At 40.2% G+C, this 24,116-nt stretch overlaps 5 protein-coding genes across 5 annotated transcripts; 3 read left to right on the forward strand and 2 right to left on the reverse strand.

Annotated features, from left to right (window-relative positions):
- Positions 1-5,623: 5,623 nt before the first annotated feature.
- EAF01_007667 (uncharacterized protein) lies at positions 5,624-7,456 on the forward strand (the record flags this gene model as incomplete). Its single annotated transcript, XM_038915923.1, has 4 exons — positions 5,624-5,886; positions 5,947-6,014; positions 6,066-6,279; positions 6,331-7,456. The coding sequence occupies 4 exons, from the start codon at positions 5,624-5,626 to the stop codon at positions 7,454-7,456; spliced, it is 1,671 nt and encodes a 556-aa protein (XP_038768394.1).
- Positions 7,457-18,213: 10,757 nt separating this feature from the next.
- EAF01_007668 (uncharacterized protein) lies at positions 18,214-19,925 on the reverse strand (the record flags this gene model as incomplete). The annotated part of the gene is made up of 2 exons (XM_038915924.1): positions 18,214-19,686; positions 19,734-19,925. 2 exons carry the CDS (start codon positions 19,923-19,925, stop codon positions 18,214-18,216), a joined length of 1,665 nt encoding a protein of 554 aa, XP_038768395.1.
- A 414-nt stretch (positions 19,926-20,339) lies between these two features.
- Positions 20,340-20,916, reverse strand: EAF01_007669 (uncharacterized protein; the record flags this gene model as incomplete). Its single annotated transcript, XM_038915925.1, has 2 exons — positions 20,340-20,415; positions 20,492-20,916. The coding sequence occupies 2 exons, from the start codon at positions 20,914-20,916 to the stop codon at positions 20,340-20,342; spliced, it is 501 nt and encodes a 166-aa protein (XP_038768396.1).
- Positions 20,917-21,606: 690 nt separating this feature from the next.
- Positions 21,607-22,693, forward strand: EAF01_007670 (uncharacterized protein; the record flags this gene model as incomplete). The annotated part of the gene is made up of 2 exons (XM_038915926.1): positions 21,607-22,443; positions 22,502-22,693. The coding sequence occupies 2 exons, from the start codon at positions 21,607-21,609 to the stop codon at positions 22,691-22,693; spliced, it is 1,029 nt and encodes a 342-aa protein (XP_038768397.1).
- Positions 22,694-23,381: 688 nt separating this feature from the next.
- EAF01_007671 (uncharacterized protein) lies at positions 23,382-23,942 on the forward strand (the record flags this gene model as incomplete). Its single annotated transcript, XM_038915927.1, has 2 exons — positions 23,382-23,546; positions 23,757-23,942. 2 exons carry the CDS (start codon positions 23,382-23,384, stop codon positions 23,940-23,942), a joined length of 351 nt encoding a protein of 116 aa, XP_038768398.1.
- Positions 23,943-24,116: the final 174 nt, after the last annotated feature.

Below are 24,116 nucleotides of genomic sequence, written 5' to 3' on the forward strand. Positions count from 1 at the left end.
TTTCTTTATACCCTTAATTAGAGTTAATATAGTTTCAAATAAAGATATAGGAGAGCTTGATTAATAATAAGTTATTCAAAATTTAATTAATATTGATTAAAAAAGAGCTTCTATAGGATTATAAGGAGTTTGAGAGATCTAAAAATCTAAATTGAAAGGGGGAAGAGTAGATATATAAATTCAAATATTTAATTTGGAAAGCACTACTTTAGAATCAAATGAAACTAATCCTGCTCTTTGAAACCTAGCTTTTATATTCTGATTTGTAATTGACCATTGATATACAACTTTGAAAGCTATAAAGAATTCGATCTTTAAGATATAATTAATATATGCTTTTATAAACCCTTCAATTTGAGTATTATATTTTCATTTTAAAGTATTAAAATATTTAATATTAAAAGGCTAAATTAAATAATTTGAATATAATAATAAACATATATATTTAATATCATTTTCTTTACAATAGTTCTGGAATGGTATTGATTCGTAGCTCTTATGCTCATTCAGTACTAATATTCTATATTTACTTTTAGTTCGATTTCTTATATATTTATCGAAATGTTTCAATTATTCTAACCTTATCTTATTATTTGTCCATTCATTAGAAGTAGGTTTAATAATCCAATCTACAGGAAGGTCGGTTTCTGTATACCAATTGGAAAGATGCATCTGTCCTTGAACTATTAGAAATGAAGGTATAGTGTCCCCCTCACTATTGTCATATATAATCGCTGTCACCCATTCTCGATTGTTTAGCTGTATAGCTTTACTTCTACTGGATCTCTTAGAGCTAATAACAACCATACCAGTATTTATAATTCCTATCATAAAGTCTGTTTCATTGAAATTCTATAAATTATAATTAAGAATACCAAATTTGTTTCATATATTCGATATAAGTCGAAACCAATCTCCAATAAGTTTAGGATCTTTGTAAAAAGTTCTTTAAAAGTTATAAATACGAGTAAAATATATCCTTAACTTTTTATTGCGTTTTATAAATCGATACATCTATTACTTTTCAATTCTCTTTGCTTCTTTTGATTTAAGAATATAATTCGTTATATCTTCCACCCCTTTATATTTAGATATAAAACCTTTTATATTTATATTAATTATATATTAAATAATAATTTCCTTTTTTAATTTCAAAAAATTACTACTATTTGATAGAGATTTAATATAAAAAGTAAAACCATTCATTCTATAATATAGTATTGTATATAGTATATTATATAACTTAATAGATTATTGAATACTAAGTTTTTTATCTTTTCGAATAACTTTGATAGCTAAGAGTATTCAAGCTTCATTATTATTCAATTGTATAATAATTGATTGATAAAATGTATATTGAATTGAGACATAAATATTTGAGGTGAAAGTGATCCACTCGGTGATATAATCCACTCGGTGATGAATCACGTTATATGATTTTCCTTTTTTTCCCTGAAAGAAGATGGCCGAGTAGCCTTGTTGAGTTCCAAGGTGATTTATCCTTGGTTCTTCCGTTGATATTAATCAACGATGTAGCCCGGTTGCTCTATGACCATCTTCTGGAAAGTTGAGGTCCTCTTTTCTTCAAGAAAAGGAGGCAAGCCTAGAGCAAAAGGATCTCGATGAACTTGACCCGCGGTAGAGTCAGCAATGTCAGTTCTCCTCACCATGAAGGAAACTAGAAGGGATCATTAGTTTATTCGTTGACTTACGACATCTTCTTCCCCGTTGATAATCACTCAAATTTCCAGGCTGAGCTGAAATTCGTCTCCTGAGACTTTTAGTTTATCCGCGGGAGCGAATTTCGGCGTCGGTCGGCCAGGCTACCAATCTCATGAGATGATAATCAGCCAAGCCTCCCCTAGATATACTCGGAGGACATAGACTGGATTGGCAAGGCTATGAACACGGTGATACGAGCCATTGGTTTAATATCGTAATGAAATTTGTATCTGTAACTTGTTAGTACGGCATATCCGATAAGAATCCTTTCTCCAATCAGTCTCCTCGTCCATCTTCATCATGGTTGACCTGGACACCCACACCGCTGCTCAACTCGTCCCCCTCGTGTTTCTAATTGAGAATCCTTCGGTTGAGAAGTCAATATATCATTATACGGAAAGTCATCAGCTGATCTATCAACGACGACGACGATTGATGATTAAAATACAATTGACACTTAGCTAACTACCCCGGGCGGCTACATTAGAGGCCATATGGAGAACATAATTTTATGATTCTGCCTTGTAGAGTCCGGGAGCAGAAACAAACAATGACGATGGAACAAAATTGTGGATAATTTTATGCCATGTCAACTCTCATAGGTCGACCTCTGGTGAGACCTCAATCTGAAGGATTATGTCCGCGCTTGATGGTCGAATGGGATGTACAACCTTATGCTTATATTGCTGGATAATGGAGACATATGTAATTGCTATCCATAAAACCTTGACACAATTTCAGATAGACAATAATGTCGCACAAGATTCTACCTATGATACAATAAGTATAGGCGCTCGGGATACCAGGCATCTGGTTTTCTCGCTTTCTTCAGGGGTACCGATCAGTATCGTGCTTGCTCTACGGAGTATTGAACATGGAAGCCGATATGAAAATAGAACGCCCATTGATCGAATTGAGTAATCTTTCCCTTGATGTAGACATCACCTGGTAAGCATAGAGAAAGCTGCCACTTTCGAGATATCGGGACAGCAAGACCAAATGCAGGTGACCCTCTGATGAAAGTTGTTTGTAAATCGAGGGGAGACGCGTTTTGGTAAATATTTACTTTCACGCTTTGTTTTCGCGCCCACTATTGTAATGTATAAACTCTGGATATGATATGTACGATAGAACAAAAGAACCATTGAACGAATGAAATTGTGTAAAGTGAAGATCGGAGCACGATGTATAAACACCAAAGCGGGAAGATATTCAGGTTGGCCAATACCAAAGACGGGAAAAAGCTAGGATCGATAACGTGATGCAATTGCAAGCTACCCACGAAATATAGCTAGGTAATCAATGCATGAAACTTAAGACGCAAAAGCTTAAATTTCATAACCTTGTGTATGGTATGCCTATGCCCTGTGCATTTTAGGTCCTACGCTTTTGCATCTAGAATGTACTTAATCGGGCAATAGTTGTTTTGCTTTCAGATTTGACTGATCAATTCATGGTTCAGATGATATTCGAGATATGAACGACTTTGATCTGGTTTTGAATCTTGATATCGATATTGATGGCATTCTTTCAATGGATATACCTAGATGGATGGGATAACGAAACGTGTGGCTATCGAGAGAGCATCCTCTTCCCCAGCAATATCAGAATGTCATGTTCATGATTAAGGATAACGAATGGGTAGAATCAGTGATATCAGCCAGTGATAAGAACGAGAAGTGGCAGCAGAACCCAGTATGTGCGAGTTATACTTGGAGACATTATACATTTTTCACACTGTAGATTAAACAATCAATCTACCATGAGGAGTGTACATACTAGCTCCCATCTACCATCGTTTTTGCTTCTTCATCTCACATTCACCATGGTAGTCCCTTCATGGCTTTCCGAAGCCAATATACTTACCGGTATTGAATATGATCAATATCGTCTAATCAATTATACTTCTATCAAAACCATCTCGATGCACTTCCAACGACATCATCAATCTAATTGTTACATATCTGATTCATAACCTTCTTTGTACAATTGATCCGTATGAAATACCTAGCTGCATATCACTCAAGGTCACCTGCAGAGCATAAACTAACCCATGTTGATGTCTATTTCTCACTCAGCAACCGTACGGATGGAGCGTATTTGATGAACCAATCCATCATGCTTGATACTTTCCGCTCCTTCGCCGCACGACAACAGCCCATCCATCCACCTCTGGGGGTCCTAACTCATTGTCCTCTGGTGCTATTCGCTTTTGTCTTTCTGCGAACTAGGTAAGGATTCTTAGAACCGATGGATTCATGGATCCCCATCAAAAGCAAGGTACCAAGTAAGTTGGCGTAGACCCATCAGCAAGGCTAGAAGCTGACTAGGTGAGTAGCTATGTTTTAGTTGGTTGCTGTGGATGATGGTTGGTCTAGCTCTAAGAAGTAACAATTAAATATTCCTCTTCCCTTCTATCATGTACGAGTTCCAACCCTTTGCTGCCCAGTTCACAAAGCAGATCCCCGCAGCCAGGAGACAAAGCAAAATCCAGGTGGGCATTAACCATATTCGTAATATTGTAGATTTTTGGCCTCCATGGGGCATGTCCTAGCAAGAGAGAGGCCAATTCTACCGTGCGATTCGTTCGAGAGTGGTTCGACCTGGATACTTTTGAACCCACCAAAGCTACCTGCTAGGTACCTTTTTACCCACGTCCCTAGTACTTCATGTGAGGATCACGATATCAGAAATAATTAGAGGGTTAAGGTTAGGATTAGGATAGTAAAGTTAGCAAGCATAGCACGCATAGCACGCATAGCAGGTGTAGCACGCATAGGTAATGAAGAGAAAAGAACCCAATCAAGATAGGTTAAGAGACAGCAAGTCTAGTATTCTTTTGGTTATAGTTTGTCTATAATAAGAGAAGAAAATATAGTGAGAGGGGATGAGAGACAGCAAAGGAGAGAACCGACCTAGGCATTTAGACATTGTACGTACCTTTCTTGGTATCCCCTCACCTCGTCTCGTCTAACTAGCTACCTAGCTACCTCGCAAACGAAATATATTCATTTTTGTTTAATCTCCCTGACAACACCAGAGCGACAGGACCATCCAAGGAATATAATTGTAATGAGAAAATGAACTCCACTGGCGACACCAATTCATACCACTAAATCCCGATTTTCTTGTTTGCTTGGATAAACCCTTAGTTAATTCGAATTCATTTATCTTCAACCAATTCGCACTTCTCAATTCCTCTTCTTCTCTTACTATCACGACTACTAACCCTTTTAACTTTCGACCGTCGACCCTTCCCTTCCCTTCCTTTCTCTTTGGTCCCCTTTGGTTTGTCTTCTTCAACTGGACGCCACCAAGCCAAAGATCCCTTGCAATAATTCCGCCGTGGTATCAAACATACCAAGGGAACAAGAAAAATAGAACAGGTCAACTCCCCCACACCAGCCTTTCTTTTATATGTGAGATATATCATCGACCAGGGCCGACCATCCTTCGAACCTACCATTAGACCTTTTCTTCCGACAAATCGATCTCTCGACCTTAATCACGACCCGACACTCGAGTAATAAACCGGTCTATGCCACCAAATTCAATCACCGACCGAAAAGAACATACCAAAAGGCGATACAATCCACCCGATAGGTTTCGATGCACCAAGCATTCCAGTAATTCCCGTCGGACAACCTTTTCAATCTCTACAGCTCCTCGTGAACCTGCAGCATTCTACCATTGTTCACAGGTTGTATAGCAACGACATTTGGGAATCTCCTCCCCATTTGATTGTTTGCCGTCAATCTGACCTCGGAACACTCTACATTTATACTACAACTCATAATTACATCAACGGATCTTCCCTGCAGTGGACTTTGGTTGAATCAATTCAATTGATAGTATAATTTCGAGTAGTCAATTCACCTCTTAATCTCACATCCCGCTCATAATGGAGTCTTCACCCATAGCTGCAATGCAGCCTTCATCATTCATGCCAGCTTGGGCTAGAAATGATATGTATGCCTCCCACCCACACGCACACATGTCAAACGTCACTGCAAATTCTTTCGGTCCAGGTGCTTTCGACTTTCGGGATTTGAGCATGAAGCATTCTGCCAAAGCGGATTACTTCTTGGTCAAACCTGTCCGTGGTTCTTCACCTACAGCAAGCTTGGCGGCAGATCTATCTCAAAATTTTCACATTGACATGAGGTACATTCAATTCCAAACTCTTCATTGTGTGTATCTTTTACTGACATCAATTATTTACAGCCCTCAATTACCAACTCCTCGTCGATCTCTCTTCACATCGAATCTTTTTGGGTCATTGGATGGTAGGGGTAAGAGTTGATCTGCAGGAAGATATGACAGGAGATGTTAACAAGATATAGATTGTGCTACTACTCCTCCTTTACCTTCCTCTTCACCGGGTCCATTGAACGAAAGGATGGATATTTCCCCTCTTCCACATAAGCAACCATATTTCTCTGCGCAAATTGAGATGGCTTCACCTACACCAGTAGGTACACCAGTGGAAGATACAGCTATGGGGTCTTCTCCAATTCGTTCTAGTCTATTGGACGCCCCAAAACCTTTAGGTGCTGAGTAAGTGCAAATTACACATTCCAATGATGGCCGTACTAATAGAAGCTACAGGAGACGCAAAAATGGGTTACTACGACCATCCCTCTCACGTACCAAGGGTTTCTCGACGAGTACCCTCCCTCGACAAAACGCCGACAGTCAATTGCCTCCCTTCCGCTTCGGTGCTGGAAGCAGCAAGTTGTCTACCTCTACATCAATGTCTCTGGGCGAATGTTTCATGGAATCACCACCACGAGAACGTCCTGAACGTCCTTCGGCTGGAATCATGGCACCACCACCCCGATTGAGCAGACCATTCTCAAGTGTGTCAAGCAGAGTTGTCAATGGATCACCCATTGGTAGCCACTCCCGCAGAACTTCCAATCCGTTAGTTCGGCCTAGGAAACAATTTCGACGATCCCTCAGCATGTTCGAAAGTCCACAAGATATTGTCAAAGAAAAGGGAAACACGTCGAGCAACTTGGAAACCGTCATGGATATTGATGAAATACACCAACCAATCTTACCACACTTTTTCCAAGAAGGTCAACCGGATAGCATTCCTAGAATTGCCAAGGAGACCTTGTTAGAAATTCTTGATGGGAAATACGATGATGAATATGACCAACGAATGATTGTTGACTGCAGATTCGAATATGAATACGAGGGTGGACATATCGATGGTGCTGTCAACTATAATGACAAAGAATTATTGACCAGTCAATTGTTTGAAGAAAATATCCCTGGCAAAACCCTCCTAATTTTTCATTGCGAATACTCCGCACATCGAGCACCCATAATGGCTCGTCACGTACGACAACAAGATCGTACTACTAACGTCGAACAATACCCAAAGCTTTCTTACCCTGAAGTGTATATCCTGGATGGTGGTTACAGTGCTTTCTTTACAGAACATCAAGGCCGTTGCTTTCCCCAGAATTACGTTGAAATGGATGCTAAGGAACATGCTTACACATGTGAGCGAGAAATGGGAAGACTTCGACAAAATAGAACCAAGCTCAGCAGAGCACACACTTATGCCATTGGCCAACACGGACAAATTGATGATAGCCCTACTGCACCCAGTCGATCAAAATCGAGTGGCAATATGTTAACGACAGAAATGACGAGCTCCCCTATGATGAGCTCTCCTATATTTTACGACCGAGGTACTCCACGAAGACAAGTCTCATACTAAATAATACCTTTGCATCTGATTTGGCGTTTAGCATGGCATTGCATTCTTTCACTCGGAGTTTTTTTTTGGTATTTCCAAGTTCGGAACAGATTCCGACACTCATTACAACAGGTCGTCTAGATACCCTGACCTGTTTTTTTTTTCTACAATCACTCACCGATTTTCTAATTTCTCGGATGAGTCTTCCTTCAGTCGTCCGTTTTTCATCTTCGAAAGGTTTTACGGAAAGTTTTTCTATATCAAACAAATTTGCTCTGGCGTATTGGCGTGCATCTAAAGAGTTCTTGTGTCTTGCTTGCCACACACACTCTCATTGTCTAGGTCTCTAACCTAAACAATGCATTCGACATACTTTTTGAGTTATCAGCGAGTCCTTTTTAATATCGATCTTCGAGTCGATTCAGCGAAAAACAAACCTTTCTTGGATCAGGAATCCCGGACCACAACATTCTTTACACGAACCTTTTTTTTTTTTACCATGAGAACGACCCATAAATGGCCGAAACACGATGACGTTATCAAATTTCCTTTTTTGCAAAGAAGCAAACTTCTAGTCTTGTCATCGGCTAAAGAATGTTTCAATACTCTCTACATCAACTCAAAGTTTTCCAACTCTGGAATTTTTTTCAAATCGTACATACAACAGCATACACATGCACATGCACCTCGCTTCCATGGATTCGAAATATTCGATTTGCGTTCAATTCCTTCGACTATTTTCACCATAGACCGATATTCACTAAAACTCCTTTAATATTTCCCATCAATCAACAAATCGTTTGCGTCTGGATCTTGAGCTTTACTCCTTTCTAATGATACGTTTGACAATTATTTGTGTATTCGCAATGTTAAGCTTGTTTGCTTTTTCTCGTTGCTTCTAAAAAGAAATACAGATGGATTGTTAAGAGATAATGATTGACATAAGGGGCTCTCAGAAAACAGGGTGTGGAATAAGTGGATGAACAGGGGATGAAAAAAACTGATACCTTTTTTCTCGTAATACAGTTGATGGGTTGGAAGATGATATAGTAGCTGGGCTTTCTGCTACTTTTGTTGGGGTCGACAGAAACTTACTTTTATTTGTTTAACTGTATAAGTGTTTGGAGTACTAGGAATAAGGAGAAGGAAAATGGTGGAGAGACGTATTTGCAACCCCAAATGGATGTAGAGTTTTGTCACATGCTGATGAGACTACTACTTTCTACTTACTTACTGCTTTACTTATTCCTCATAAGTATTCTTGAAAAAAGAAACCGTGTTGAGAGATGATACTTAAGATATGAAATGAAAAAAACAAGTTAAAATTTTACATTTTGGGGTTTTTGATGGATTGCTTGTGAGGTATGAAATGTTTATATGAGGGGTACAGTTGATGCCATTGAGTGGCTAGGTAGTTGTGCTTAAATCACTTGTTTTTGGGATTTATTTATTGGTAGATACGGTAAGTAATGACTTTGCTTTTATTTATCCTTGATTATTGATCCTTCTTTCCTGTGTATACATGAGTATGTTCCTATGTATATGTTCACTCACTCACAGAAATGCCTTCATCTACCTAGCTAGGTAATGACCCTTTCATTTCCATCCATTCCTAGTGTCTGTAGTCCTACATGTATCTGGACTTACGTGTTTTATAGGTATATGATATATGTTTATTTTGGTGTTTAATGGTGTTTGATAGTTTATTGAGGAGAGGGAAGGGGGGGCTGGGTTTGAGAGATTTTTCTTAGAAGGGGGGTTAGAATAAGGATCGATAGTCGAGTGTTGAGAGTGAAGAGGGGTGATGGGGTTTGTTGGTGTGGTGGAAGAGTGGAAGAGTGGAAGAGGGAATGGGGAGCGGAAGTGGAGAGGAAGATGGAGGATGTGGGTTCAGAGTAGGTACGTGGGATGAATGTGGGGGTGGTGATGGTGATGGTGATAGTGATGGTGATAGTGATGAATTACTGGGAAGGGGGAAATGGAAAAGAGAGCTAAGGGGAGAAGAATGGTTTTATTATTGATTTGAAGGGGGGAGGGGATTTATTGAATGAATGGAATGTAATGGGTTGAGATAGGTTGAGATGTGATGTGATAGGTTGAGATGAGATGAGTTGAGATGGGTTGAGATGGTTGAGATGAGATAGGTTATAATACAGCGAAATGAAATGTATTGAGTTGGCCTTGGATGGAATCAGAATTATCCTGATACCTACATTCATGACCATTTACTTATCTATCTTGTTATTCGAAATCTCTAGATAGGTAGGTAAGTCAATAGATAAGTGTTGTTCTTTCTATTATTCTTTATATATCTCATTTCATTTCATCTAATCTTATTACATTTAGTCTTGAATTTCTCTTTTCTGGATTGTGTAAGGGTGATGGCAATGTGAATGTCTATTCTTGTTACTCTTGTCATTCTTGCGATTGTCTGGGTTTGATGGTAGAATAGATAGATGAATGAATGGATAGATAAATAGATAAATGGATGGATGGATAGACAAGTCAGTATTTATACCAAGTTAAGTAGTTGGCGTATGAGAACCTCGAGGGGGGTTTTTTTTTTAAAAGTCTTTCGATTTGGATGGGCTGAGATGATAGGGGGATGGGATGGTTATATAGATGGATGTTGATTAGATATACTAGTTGGATTTCGGCTTGATGTCAACAGAACATTTCAAGTGCGGGGATGAAGTGATCCATGGATAGGTAAGTTAAGTAAGTCTAAGATAGGAGATATGGGTGCAAGAGAGTGATTGAGAAACAGAGGTAACTCCTTTATTCGTATGGTTCCCCTATGTATGGATGTATTCACTTGTGTCGCTGGGTCATGCACTCCTTTCAATGCACTCGAGGATTCTATGAGAGTCTATGGTTAGTTCTTGTTGTATGGGGTGGAGGGGGTATAAAAGAGACCGGGGGTTTGATTTTGATGCGGTACAATGCACATAGCTTGGATCAAGCAGATGATGGCGGGGCCTCTGTCTCTGAGAAATTTCTGAATGGGGTTGTATTGGCTTTTTCAATCGATAGATATATGCGTCAGCGTAGCGGAAGTGATTGACTAAGTTGTATAGTTTGGATTCCATCATAGTTGTTGTTGTTTCCTCTTTCTTTGGTTGGTGACTTGAGATTTTAAGTTTTGCTGGCGATTATCGTCCATCAATTCCCATCCTGCCTCGTCATGTATATTTAGTCTTCCCTCGAGACTTTGGTATTGATATCTGGACTTCTGAAGAGTAGTATCAATCAAATTCTAATGAGAGGAGTATTACTCTTTGAGGATGACGACGTGATCAGAAACCTGTAACCATTCTCATTAGAGTGTAACATGAATCTGTTGAACCCCTTTGAGGGATTGAAAGGAGGCTTTTATATCCGAACGGTAGTCAAGTTTGGAGCAGTTACTGAATTAGGGATGAAAAGAGTAGGGAAATGAAGTCAAGAGAGGATGGATGTTGATGATTCACTTTTTCGTTTTTGAGATGCTTTGATTGAGAGTTGGTGTGTTCAATGTGAGTTCATGATTCCCTCTTTATTGATACTCAGTGTAACCTCCACATTCCAAATTGCAGCAGAGTTTATGGAGGGAGGGGGGGGTATATAAATTCTGTATGTATCTCTCCAATACTTCAAGACACTCAACGCACAAACTGTGCTGAGTTCTCACATGGAGTGTGCCGTCTCCCGAATGGATGTGCATGCTTATCTGTATCTCCTATAGCTGGAGCTAGCATCAATATTTCTTTAGTGGAAGAATCAATAAGCTACGATTGGGGATGGATATTGGGAATAAAAAGAGAGGAAGAGATGTTAACGGTATCTAAGTATTACTGTCACTATTCAGATATATGCTTTTTGTCGTTTATTCTATATACTATCCTTCCATTCTCAATTTGATTTAATCAGTTGCATCTGGATTACTCTACTTGCAATTCACGATTATAAGAATGATCGATTCTAAACGCCACACCATGATCCATCTATGATTTGGGTTTCGATGTATACTCGAAGTCTTCTCAATTCGCACACCTCTTCGCGCTATGTGTTCTTTTACTGCTCAATTCTCGAAGGCTTAGGATATATACTACTCGATGAGATGATCACACATCTCTAAATCAGGAAGTAGAAAGCCGGGGGGGGAGGAGGTGGAGGCAAAGACTACTTGGTATGTGAATTATGCCATAAAAGTCAAAGTCTGTGTTGGAGGTAATTTTCCAGAATATAATAATAATAATATTCTAGTAATAGTGAAAGACTTAGTCACTTTAGCTTGAAGAATGAATTGAATATAATATAAGAGTTGAATTGAAGACAAATTATAAAAGAGAGTTTAATTGAATTGAATTTACTTACTTTTTCTTAGATTTTCTTTAAAGAATATTCTAGATTTATATAATTTATAATGAAATTCTAATAGTTTCTATACTTATAAATAAAATTGATTTAAATCGAATCTTATAGAATCATTTTATATAATAAAAGAAAAATACAATCAATTAATTTAGTTAATTTATTAATAATCTTTTATATAATTCTATTTTATTCTATTTCATTATAAATCAATTTAATAAAAGGTATAGCTATAACGTAACGTATGGGGAACTCGGACATATGGGGAACTCGGACACTTTTTCAATTATTCTACACGCGATCTTGTTCTACGAGCCACACAATCCTCCAATTCCAATTCCGAATCACTTGAACTATTCTCTAGCTCTTCTTCTTCAATCTCTTCTTCTGATTCTTCAATTGGGCGTTTGCGTGGCCGTCCTCGTGGCTTTTTCTCCTTCGGTTTTTCCTCCGCCTCACGTACCATTTTCAATACTTCCTTAGTACTAAAGACAAATTGACCTTGTAATTTGACTCTTTTGCCTTTAGTTCTTTTCTTTCGAGTCTCAATTACCTCCTGAGCATCAGAGAGCTGTTTCCGAAGTAGGGCTATCTCAGCATTTTGAGATTCTACAAGCCTAGTCATTCTCTTGGCATATCGACGAGTTGGCGATGCAGGAGAACCACTGCTTGCTAGAGCTGTATTAAAGATCTGATTTGCTTGCCTTAGTTCTGTTCCATCTGGAGGAGAACTCCTGAGTATAGACAAGTCTAGGTCTTGATTGGTGGTTCTCATTTGTGGAGTAGAAGGTTGCTGGGAGGAGTTAAATGGTAATGAATCGAGTACTTTTCGTGGGGCAAAAGGTACTAAACCAGCTCCTCTCCAGCCAGCTTTAATATTAGAAGAATTCAATGCTTTTTTTCTAATATTTTGAAAGAGTTCTACCCATTCAGCTCTTTGGATTCGCTTTACACCAGCTCGAGAATATCGATCGACCTCTAAAGCATGATATCGTTTCATTGGCCCATACACCGCAATATCAAGTGGCTGAAGCAAGTGAGAGCAATGAGGAGGTAATATAAGTAAATCAATATCATTATCTATACAGAAAGCAATAAAGCTACCTGTAATATGGCTTGAATGGCCATCCATGATCAAAAGTCGAGGTCGGTCACCTGACACTTTCTTGGATTCTGGTTCGAAAACCCTTTTTCACCATTCTAATCCATGGCTATTTGAGGTCCATCCATTTGTACTAGTAGAGAACTGCCAGCTTTGAGGTGTGTCCTTTGGAATCCATGCAGAATTCGTATTCTGAGCCTTGAAAATGACCATAGGTGATAGAGCATTTCCAGCTGCATTGACACATTCAAATGCAGTTATCCATTCTTGCTTGCCAGCTGTAACTTTCCAATTCGATTTCTGAGTAGAATCGACTATAATGCGCGTACTTTGAGTACTTCCAACTCCAAATCCGGTTTCATCCATATTATACATATCATCTAATTCATACTTTCGCTCAATGAGACGCGTGCGAAACGCGTCAAACCAAGCCTGAATATTCTCCGGAGTTGCTTCTTTAGCCCGATTAGACTCTAATTGACGTGAATAGCATGTTTTAAGTTCTGGATGTCGTTTTTGGAATCTATAGATCCATTCGTGGCCTATAGGTGGAATTTCTGTCGAGGTAGGATTTCGAGATGACGCGACCCCGAACGCGTCGAAGACGAATTTCGTCGGCCATTTCCTTCACCAACATAGGTGTAGCAGGGAATCCAGTGATGGTAAGTCGTGAAATCCATCGTACAAGAGTATTTTCTTCTGCGTTTGAAAGAATTTGAGCCATTTCGTGGGTTTGGGAACGTGTTTTCTTCCCAGCCAGCCTATCAGCTAGGGTAGACTTAGGGACTTCAAAATGCTCTGCAGCCTTTCTAATTGATTTAAATTCTTTCAATTGAAGTGAAATTATAGCCTTTTGAAGCTTCTCTTCAATTTGAGCAGATGTAGAAGGTGATTGGGTATGCATAATAAAAGTTATTGCGGTTTCAAGTTGGTGATGGGCTAAAAGTGTCCGAGTTCCCCATATGTCCGAGTTCCCCATACGTTACGTTACTATAATATAATAATATAATATAAATCATATTATACTTATATTATTAATACATATATAACTTAATTAGTAAGATATTAATAAGTAATTTAGTATACTTATTATAGAATCTCACAGTCTGCGTATGTATTCATTCACTCATCACTTTTCCTTATCAGCCTTTTTCTAGTTTGACTGCTTTATATACCTTGTCTTCTTATTATTTTCTCTGAATTGTTGCACCCAGTAAATACCAACATCATCTCCATGTCTTTAACGAGATGGCTTGTTTTGGTGATTTTCCCATGAGACTGGAGGTAAAAGATTCAAGGCCGAAATTTAGCATCCTGTTTCTTTGGGCAGTGATATAGTTAACAAGTCTATATGTTTCGATCCACAGGCAGTTAATGTTGCTAACTTCAAATATCAGGAGATACAATGGTTAAAGCCAGTACATCTAAACATAGAATGGGCTTGAGATGTGGTAATATGAAATTGATAATGCGAGTGATAGATTTCGCTGTTTTGGGAGTGGGGACCATGAGAGGAAAGAGAAGGAGGGACAGTAAAGTTTTTGATGTTCCTGTTTACTTCACATATCTGCTTATATTCACTTAGCTTGACGTCTTCCTGAATGAAATCGCAGCTCACACTTAGTTCACAGCATCCAGGCTTTTACTCCTATGAGATAAACAATTTCATCAGCTGGTAGATCTAGTCCTCGGTAGCTCTGCTACTGATCTTTGGTGCAAGTTGTGAGCGGATAGTCTTTATATAGCAGAAAGGTTTCCAAGCAGGTGATTTATTCACTCATTATTACCTTCCCTCAATTACTTCCGCTTCCAGTGTCCACGAGATGATCATGTGATTACTAGCTCCTTCGAAAGGTTATATAAATGCTTCTCCGGACTAGATCTCACAAAGACAAGAGTTTCCATGGCCGATGTCACAGTGGGCAAGGGGGTGTCTTTGACTTTGTTAATAGATTTTTGATATGAGTTGTAGTCGCTTAAGTGTTTTGGATACGTAGAATAATGGATAGATAATCGAGTGATTACCTAGGCATTGGAGTAGGAATCTATCATTGTTGTCGTTTCCGAAAGTTGGGAATATGGGAGTTATGAGATAATAACAGCTAGTAATTGCTGTTGTTATTCGACTTTCTATTGTCAATCGCCGAACTTTCAGACAATTCTCCAGCTCCATCAACAATTCAAAAGTAAAAATATCAGGAAGTCTTGCAGTATTGAGCGTTAATGCTGGGCTAATAGTAACAATTAAGGTAACTTTCCTGCTACGAACTATCATCGTCCAACCTCCGGGTTTCACAATCTGGTCAAGATGTGACAGACTATGAAGAGAGAATTGTTTATATAACTCGAAAATAAAAGAACTGGAGAGGTTAAAATCAGAATAGGAAAACCGTAGGATCTGGAAGAGACATTGACACAATTGATTGGTTCGAAATCATCAGACACTCATTCACTTACTTCTTCTTGCCCATTCAGTTTCCCGCCCTGCGAACTTTTTTTGGAGATTTATCTAAGGCCTCCGCCGAGAGGCTCCCTTGAATCGAGCACACAAACCGAATTCCTGACATTAGAGGTCGACTTCATGCACAGACAACATTGCTATGGGAGAGTTCCGGTTAAGTTGATGCTGTATAATACTAGACATCTTGATCTGAAAACTTGGTGTGATGTAAGTAAGAGGTGAAATCTTTATGGTTGTCATAGGTTACGGGACGATGATTTGTTGTTGCTATCAATTTATATGGTTATCTTACCTCCAAATCTCTCGTCGTCTTGTTTTTAAGTTATTCGCCAGATAGATAGAATGGGAATTGAACCATCTTTTTTCGTGCCATGAATGTACTCTATGATGGGGACGAGCAGACAAGCCATTAACCTTAGTCGAGGTTGATTACGTGCTTTTGACAAACGTTGTATGTTGAAAAGGGTATTTATATGACGTGCCAAAGGCACCTGAACTTGTGGAAATGAAACGAAGAACACGCATCGTTGAAATAGGGTGAATAATTAGAGTAGTGGATTTAGTGCTACTAGAAAGTTATGTGATTAGATGTATGTCTCATCCCAATAACATGGGATATTAGTCTACTCACTGTCTAATAGTGTTGGCAAAATTCACCCAATTGCTACAAGCCTCTAATCCCTTTTAAATGACTAAACTCAACCGATTATCATGGCGTGTATATGGCCACTACCATTGTAAATTGCTAAGGATGTCGACAAGAAAGAGTAAAAGTAGAAGCTGCCTGACCACGCAACTAGAGCTGGTGCAGTGTAAACCAATCTACGACCTCTAATTACATATCTTGTCTTAGCTGTGTAAGCATGGAAGGGTTTCTTCTTAATGACAATATCTCTGAACTTTGTTCGAACCGAGTGTTCCTCCGATCATCTTTACTCACAACAATTTCTCAAACTCATCCAACGCTTTATTATCACGCTTTTTCCTACCTTTGATATTTCCAGGTGCCTCTACGACACACAAGTACATTTTCAAAGGTCGTCTTTTGGCTGACATCTTCCCAAATCCCGCATTTAAATCTTATCGCTTAAATTCCAGACTGCAGCTGCATAGTTTCTAGCCCGAGCCTTCCTCAATTTCCTCTCGGTGACGATTCTTTCGCCTGAAGTGCGTGAGATTCTAGTCTGTTTCCACGTCACACTCAAGACACTCAAGATAAATTATATTCAAGGAACAAAAATCAGAAGCCTTTTAAGAAGCAATAATAGCTTGCCCCTTTACATTACAGGAACAACCCATTCCGGATGAAGTCGGTGTTGTTTCACGAATAAAACCCAACCATTAAATTCAACTCCAAGAGGATCATAAGCTAGAAAAGATCATTCCTTCCTGAGGAACGGAAAGAGTATTGTTGAGGTCTTAGAATTCCATACAGGTCTGTCTGTACACAAAGGTATACATACGATGGTGTTTGAGCACAGCTGCCTTATGTTCTGCGCCTCAGAGCTATGTCTTAGATATAGACAAAGAGAAGAGGTATATAAGCACCGATTTAATGTTTCAAAAAAAATTCGTGAAGTGGTTGAAGTCAATCTCGATTTATCTGATGGGATGAAGAAAGGAAAGGATATAGGTTGGGCAGAAATTTGGACTTATTGCTATTAGTCTTCTTCCCACAATGAGGATATTGCATGCAGGGCTGTGAAATCTAACCAATAAATGTGAAAATCAATAACTTCAAAGATTCTGGAGGCGTATGCACACTGTAAGTATCTTAGTTCGCTTGCAGCTTCATGAAACCACAATTTTCATATTCAAAGAGGGACTTTAGTATGTAAGAAGCCATCACACTCACCTGTCCTCAAATTTTACTCCTGCATCATCCACAGCATCAGTAACACTATCATTACCTATACCACGCTAAGCATCTACAACATCGTTACTCAACAATTCGCACTTCTCATCAAATCAAATCAAATCCAGACACCAAACCATCATCATATAAGTACCACTTTCTCAAGGTCCAGTTCCCCGCGCTAAAATACACATAGGTGTGAGAGGACCACAGCCAGAAAAGTCATCAAGCGATTTGATAGAGCGGTCCAAATCGAAACCTTCAGCAAGTATGTGGATTGTCAACGAAAACATTGCGTAAGCTCTTGTTCTTACAATGCTTCGCCACCGATGAGTAGCATCAAGAACGGGAGCGGAAACACGGATGTGAAGAAGAATTAGGAATTTCCTCTTGGGTCGTACTACGACGTTTCCCGTTCTGCTGGTCTGCTTTCTGGACACGGGTGCATGGGAGATTGAGTTCGGAGATATGACTGCAGCTATGGATTGATGGGGTTGGGCGCCGATGTTAGAATCTTTGGATGTGAAGGAGGAATGTGGAATAAGTTTCGGAGAACATCGACACAGAAAGATACTGTGGTAGTAGGGACTCACGTTCGTTTAAAGCGTCACATTGTTCATTGAAATGAAACTCCACATTTCTTGCAATAGAGAACTTTTTCTAAACATGAGATGATATCATCCTGTATATTGTGATTTATAAACCGCTCCTTTTTGACCTTTATTGAGATCATACCAAGTTCCACAGTCAATACACTCCGCTCGGAGCATCGATAGCCAAAGAACACATGTCTTGAACATACTGCGCAGTAAAAAATTAGAAACATCTCCCTCGAAATAACAAAGTGTAAACCATAACTCATTGAATATCATCTATCTTTTCGTTTTCGATGTCAACCATAATACACATATAGGTACAAATGCCGTCCCTGCCCGACTCCCAACTCCTCAATCTATCTATTCAGCCATATACCCTAATGCCGTAACCGAACCAGAAACTCTCATTCCTCATAGATCAAGTGGATATCTCTTTCTTATCTGACCTCCATACTTATAAATCAAACCTGTTGCGGGAATCATCGCTACAGCTATGAATCCCAGCATAGTATTTCCCCATCCTAGTCCTAATTTTGCATAAATACTTGGCGCAGCCAACGGTAACAAAGCACCAAAAAGACTCCTACTAGCAGTCATAGCGGCTGTCGCACTAGCTGCAAAAAGAGGGAAGCTATCAATAATATATGTCTGGATAGGAATGAAAACCCCCATCATACCGAATCCGAAGGGAATCAATCCGATGACTGGTACGATCCAATGGGCGTGTTTTTCGGCTGACCATCCGTACCAAAAAAAGGTGATGGGAATGAATAATGAAAAGAAAAGGCAAGCTGGTAAACGCATTTCCGGCTCGAAGATACCGTTGTTTGCCGCGGTCATACGTATGACTGTCTTGTCAGAGATTTTCGTCACGAGAGCTAGACCTGAGAAGAATCCAATGCCGATACCAATATATGCAAGACCACAAAGTCCTACACTCCATCCGTATTGTTCTTGAAATACTGGAGTGATTGTAGTGAACAATAAGTACAGTAAGCTGTATGCAAAACAGATGTATATCGAAAGTATGAAAACGATTGGTGACATGAATAACATCTTGAGTGGTCGAAGAAGGCCATTGAGAAGAACTGTTCTGGTACTAGGATCACCTCCTAAATCATAGCAGGATAATAGATCTGGACGATTAAGCTCTAACCGAAGTTTTTGCGTTTTTCTTCGGATTAAAACAGGAGGATAGGTCTCGCGATTGAATATTTCAATGCCAATTGTTGTTACTGTGCCAGCACAGAATATAGCCCAGAAAATCCAATGCCAGCCAACTCTTTCCGCTATGAATCCTCCGCAGATAGGTCCTATTACAGGTCCAAACAAAGGCCCAATTGTGTAAGCTGCTGAAGCCGCTCCACGTTGCTCGCGTCGAAAGAGATCGGCTATCACACCACCACCGAGTGCCAAACATCCGGAACCGCCAATGCCCGCAAAGAAACGAAATATTATGAGTGCGGTAAGATTCGGAGCAAGAGCACATCCTATTTGAAAGAGACAAAAGACGATATTGGATGCACATAGTACAGGTCGTCTTCCATAAATCTCTGATAATGGTGATAAGAAAAGAGGTCCGAAGACAATGCCTAGAAGAAAGACTGTAACAGTAAATGTACTGAGTGTTTCATTATGGTTTTTGAATGTCTCTTCGATATAGGGCACACCAGGAGCGACCATAGAAGATGCTAGAGGACTGACAACAGTGATGCTTGATATTAGTCCGAGAAGAAGCCATTTTCGGCTTGGAGGGAAGTTTTGAGGGTTATTTGGGTCGTCCTGGCCATCCCAACCAACAATGCCTGCATATAAATCGGTTTCTGGTGCCAGTGCATCATTGGGTTTAGTGTGTGCGGGGACATCATTTAATTCAGCATCCGCCTATATTCAGTTAGTCTTGAAGGAAACTGGGGAGTCAGAATACGTGCTTTTGGATAATTAACAAGAGCTATGTCTGAGAGATTTGACGGATCTTCAAACTTGTGGCTGCTAACATGACTCTTATGAGTGCTGCCAGTAGGAACTCTTTCTACAGAGTGAGTATGTGATGTATTGGAACCATACAACGTTTCCTCAGATCCAACCATTCGCGTGTGTCCTCGCTCTTGAGCTTCCAACATTTGTAATAATTGAACGAGACTTTTCTATGTATTAATAATCGAAATGATGGTGCGCTCAACCGGCCGCAATATCCTTGATAAATTCAAAATAGTGCCTGGAATTGATGGGGTTTGGTGGTGCGAATCATAGGTGGGAGCGATTCGCGCAAATGTTCTTCTCACTTTCAGTGTTTGATCAAAACTCTGCTTTGACACATCTCTCTCTACTGTTGGTGCCGCTCAAATGAAGTGATTGGTGAATAGTGAGTGAGTCTTGAAGAAGATTGATTGTATTTGAAAGAAAATCAAGAATTCGTCAGGAAAGAAATTATCTGAAAACCGTTGCAAATTACTGAACATGCAAAGAAAAGCGCCCATGGACATCTCATCGGGCAGCTATTTACACAACATCTCAGACAAATGTTGCCCTTGACATCATTGTCCAACCTTCGGATCCGAATACACCCGGATAAAAAATTCTGGCTTACGTTTATCAGCTGTTGGTACCTTACTGTATTGATTGTGTGATGAATCAATTATCATCAGCCGGATCCGAAGAATTGGTTTGATCTGAAATATAATCTCACGGCATTCCCACAAAGATGATTTGAATTGCTATTACACTCGCAATAAATAGTTCAACCGATCCTATGTGAAGATGCATTTGAGAGGGTGATGCTTTGCGAGAAGCATTGCTTTCTCTGGCAAAGCGGGTCGGAACATTGCAGGTTACATTGCCAACCAACAGCAGAACAATATTGAAATCATGTTGTCCTTGCCGCTGAAATGCTGCAGCAGGCAGAAATCCAACATATTCGAACAAGGAGATTGGAATAGCTATATTTCGTGTGGACTTCACTGTTAATGACGTTGTCGAGAAGCCTTTCTTGCCGGAGCTGAGTCCAGTGTATCTATCCAAGGCTGAAATACCTTCTGGATGATAGCAAGGCAGATTATATGGTCCAATGCTTCGGGAACACGCGTAGATTCCTGGTAGGCTTGACACGATCATCGAGAAGCCCTATTGATGGTACCAAGGGTCCATTGTATCCAACACGAAAGCCTTGTGTGTACCATGTTCACCTGAACGGCCACCTCATCATGTGGTAAGAGCAGAAGAATAACAGGTGAAGATGGAAAGATACAAAATCTGCCTATGGTCGCACCGGGGTCGGAGAAGATACCTGGTGAAGGTATTGATTGAAGGAACTGAAGAAACTCCAGCAATTGAACGCATTGAGTATTGCAATGTTACAGTAGCGCAAGGCTGAGTAATAAAAAGGTGGAGACTAGTACCATTTCAGCGGACCCTAAAAGTGACCCCATACCCCATAATAATAATTACCTATACCCACTCCAATCTCTCATGAACCATGCGTATCAAACCAACCACACCATAGCCTCCAATTGATTGATTGATTGATTGATCGATCACTGCAAAGCCACTTCACTTCACTTCATTCATATGGTGCATCCTTCACCATATAAATCATCATCAATTGTGCTATTCAAATATAATATGTGAATAAGGTATATCAAGGTTTCGGTATTCCACATTGCTACAGTACAGTGCACTACCAGATAGTTATATTAACTTGCTTACCTGCACCCCTCCCACCCCACCACAGTGCTATCACTCACTATCCATCATTCGTGATTACAACCTTCACATCCGTCCAAATCTTGCTAGGACTCTATCACAATGGCCAAAAAATCGAAGAACCCCATTCAGAACCCACCTCGAAGTGTTTCCGACGACTCTAGCAACGACGATGGAGCTCCCGTTTACACACCACCCGAAACTGAGTCTAACTGTGGACCCTCAACCTCACCTCATGCTGCGGATCCAAACCATCTCCACGATGTGATCATAGGACTTCAAAATGTCAATCTTGTGCAAGATAAAGCTGATCAGCTGGAGCAAGAGGCAGACAAGGATATCTCTACAAATAAAAAGAAGAAGGGTAGAAGTCGAAATCGTTCTTCGGGCAAGAACCCTGTTCCCGCAGATATCGCTGTCAGCAATATCACCGATTCCCCCCAGAACATTGCTGTTTCCGACAAAGATACAAACGATTCCGAGTCAGAGAAGATCCTTCAAAAAGCCGCAAAGAACAGAAAGGAGAAGGAGCGGAAGAAGAGACGCAAGGCTCGACAAGCTCAGGAGGAAGAGCAAGCCCAGGTTGAAATATCCAACTACAAATGGTTCAAAGACGCGGGATGGAACGACATGAAAGATTTCATGATAGGTCATGGTTTTAAATGGGGTGATCTCGATGATCATGCTGCGGCAAGTGAGTTGATTAAAAGACTCAAAGAGGATCAAGCTTCTGAAGAACATGCCGAACCAGAGCCACCAAAGAAAGAAGTGATGAAGGATGCTTCTGTCGAGGCAAAGACTGCCAAAACCAAGAAGAAGACTGTAGTCGGCTTGTGGGAAGATTATTTCGGAAATGAAACTGAGCTTGCAAACTGGCAAAGACTTTGCGTCGATGTTGGCTTGGAAGAGATACCCACTAGTATTACTAAGTGTCGCAAGGTAAATACTACAAATTCTCCTATGATCTCGTTATGATGCTAATATCTGTGGTCTATAGGCTCTAGGAAAAGTCTGGGTTAATATCTTTGATTTCCTCGACGCCAAAGCTGAAGGTAAACCAGTCAAGAGATACCAAAGCGAACGTAAACTTGCTACATATACACTGAACACTGGCAAGATTTATCCAAAGCATAAGGCTAAGGAAGGTGGTCCTGCTAGAGTTCTGTTGGCGCATATTTTTGGACGCTAGGAACAGATCTAATTAGGTTCTCGAGGCGTCATTTTCTGAAATGTTACGCAAGGATGATTTTATGAGCAAATGAATGACATTAGGGAATTTGATTTTACAGTTGGGATATCAGGGTTTGGGATAGTATGGCTGGCTGGGATAGTTATAGCGTATTGGCATGGGATTTGTATCGCGTTCATCATATTGCGTTTGGGCGGGATAGTAATGGCCTGGAGTGTGGATAGCTGCATACACAACGCATATACAAGCATTTTTGCATGTTCTTCTGATATTCTCGTTTGCTTTTACTTTTCCTACCTTGATCTCTCTTTTCTTTTTCCTTCCTCCCTTGTTCTGGTGCTCTTTATCGTTTCCTTTTCTCCGTGAAGCCTTCTACCTGCACCTTTCCACTCCTTTCTGATTCTACACTGTTGCATCATTACATACTCTACTCCCGGCACCAAATTGCATGCACTCCTATCAAAGATACAACCATGCATAAAGACATACTCAAAGATTCCCAACCATCCCATTCATCTCATTCATCCTACTCATCCCATGCTTTGAATTTCCCACCATAAAATAAATATCCAACCATAAACATCTACTCTACCTCGTCACTCCTCATCCCATCCCACACAGACCCACCTCTCTCCCCTGTCCACCGCGTGCGCTCGCATCCACCAGCTTCTCTCCCACGAACCACAAAATGCCTCCCCGTCACCCCCATATCGCAGGAGACTTTGATAGATACTTCGGAAACGTAAGCGATCTCCGAAATTGGCAACAATTGTGCGCGGATGTGAAGATTCCTGGAGCGCGGCATTTGAGGAGTATTAATGCGTGTAGAAAGGTGGGTTTGAGTGTTGTTCTTGTGCGTTGTTTGGAAGGAGAAGAGATGGGGTGGAAGAGGGGGGGTTGTAGGCTGGAGATTGGAGTCTCGGGGGGTTTGTGATAGTTATCATTCACTGGATTTCTTTACTTCGTCCCTCGCTTTTCACTCACTCCTCACTCATCCCTGTCATCAATCTCACATCTCAAATCTCAAATCTCCCCTTACTAACACATCCATCTATCCCTCTAGGCACTCTCTAACGTCCACGTCAATATCTGTCAACTATTGGAACACTATGAGACCGGCATCCCGGTGAAAATTTTCTCGAGTCAAAAAGAGCTTCTCGCGTATACGATTAGGGAAAAAAAGTTTTATGCATTGAGTGAGGCGAAGAAAGGGGGGCCGGTTAGGGGATTGCTTTTTAAGAGGAGATAGATGGGGCGACGAAGGGAGGGGAGATTGTGAAGAGTAGGGATGAAATACGTGAAATAGATAACAGAGGGTAATTGAAAGGGTTGTGGATATGTGAAGATCTTACTTTTATGAATTCCGGAGCTTGAATAGATAGGATGATATGACTGATCTCAACGTTGAAAAAAATTGGATCAA

Source organism: Botrytis porri (assembly GCF_014898465.1).
Source record: "Botrytis porri strain MUCL 3234 chromosome Unknown BPOR_010, whole genome shotgun sequence".
Lineage (NCBI taxonomy): Eukaryota > Fungi > Ascomycota > Leotiomycetes > Helotiales > Sclerotiniaceae > Botrytis > Botrytis porri.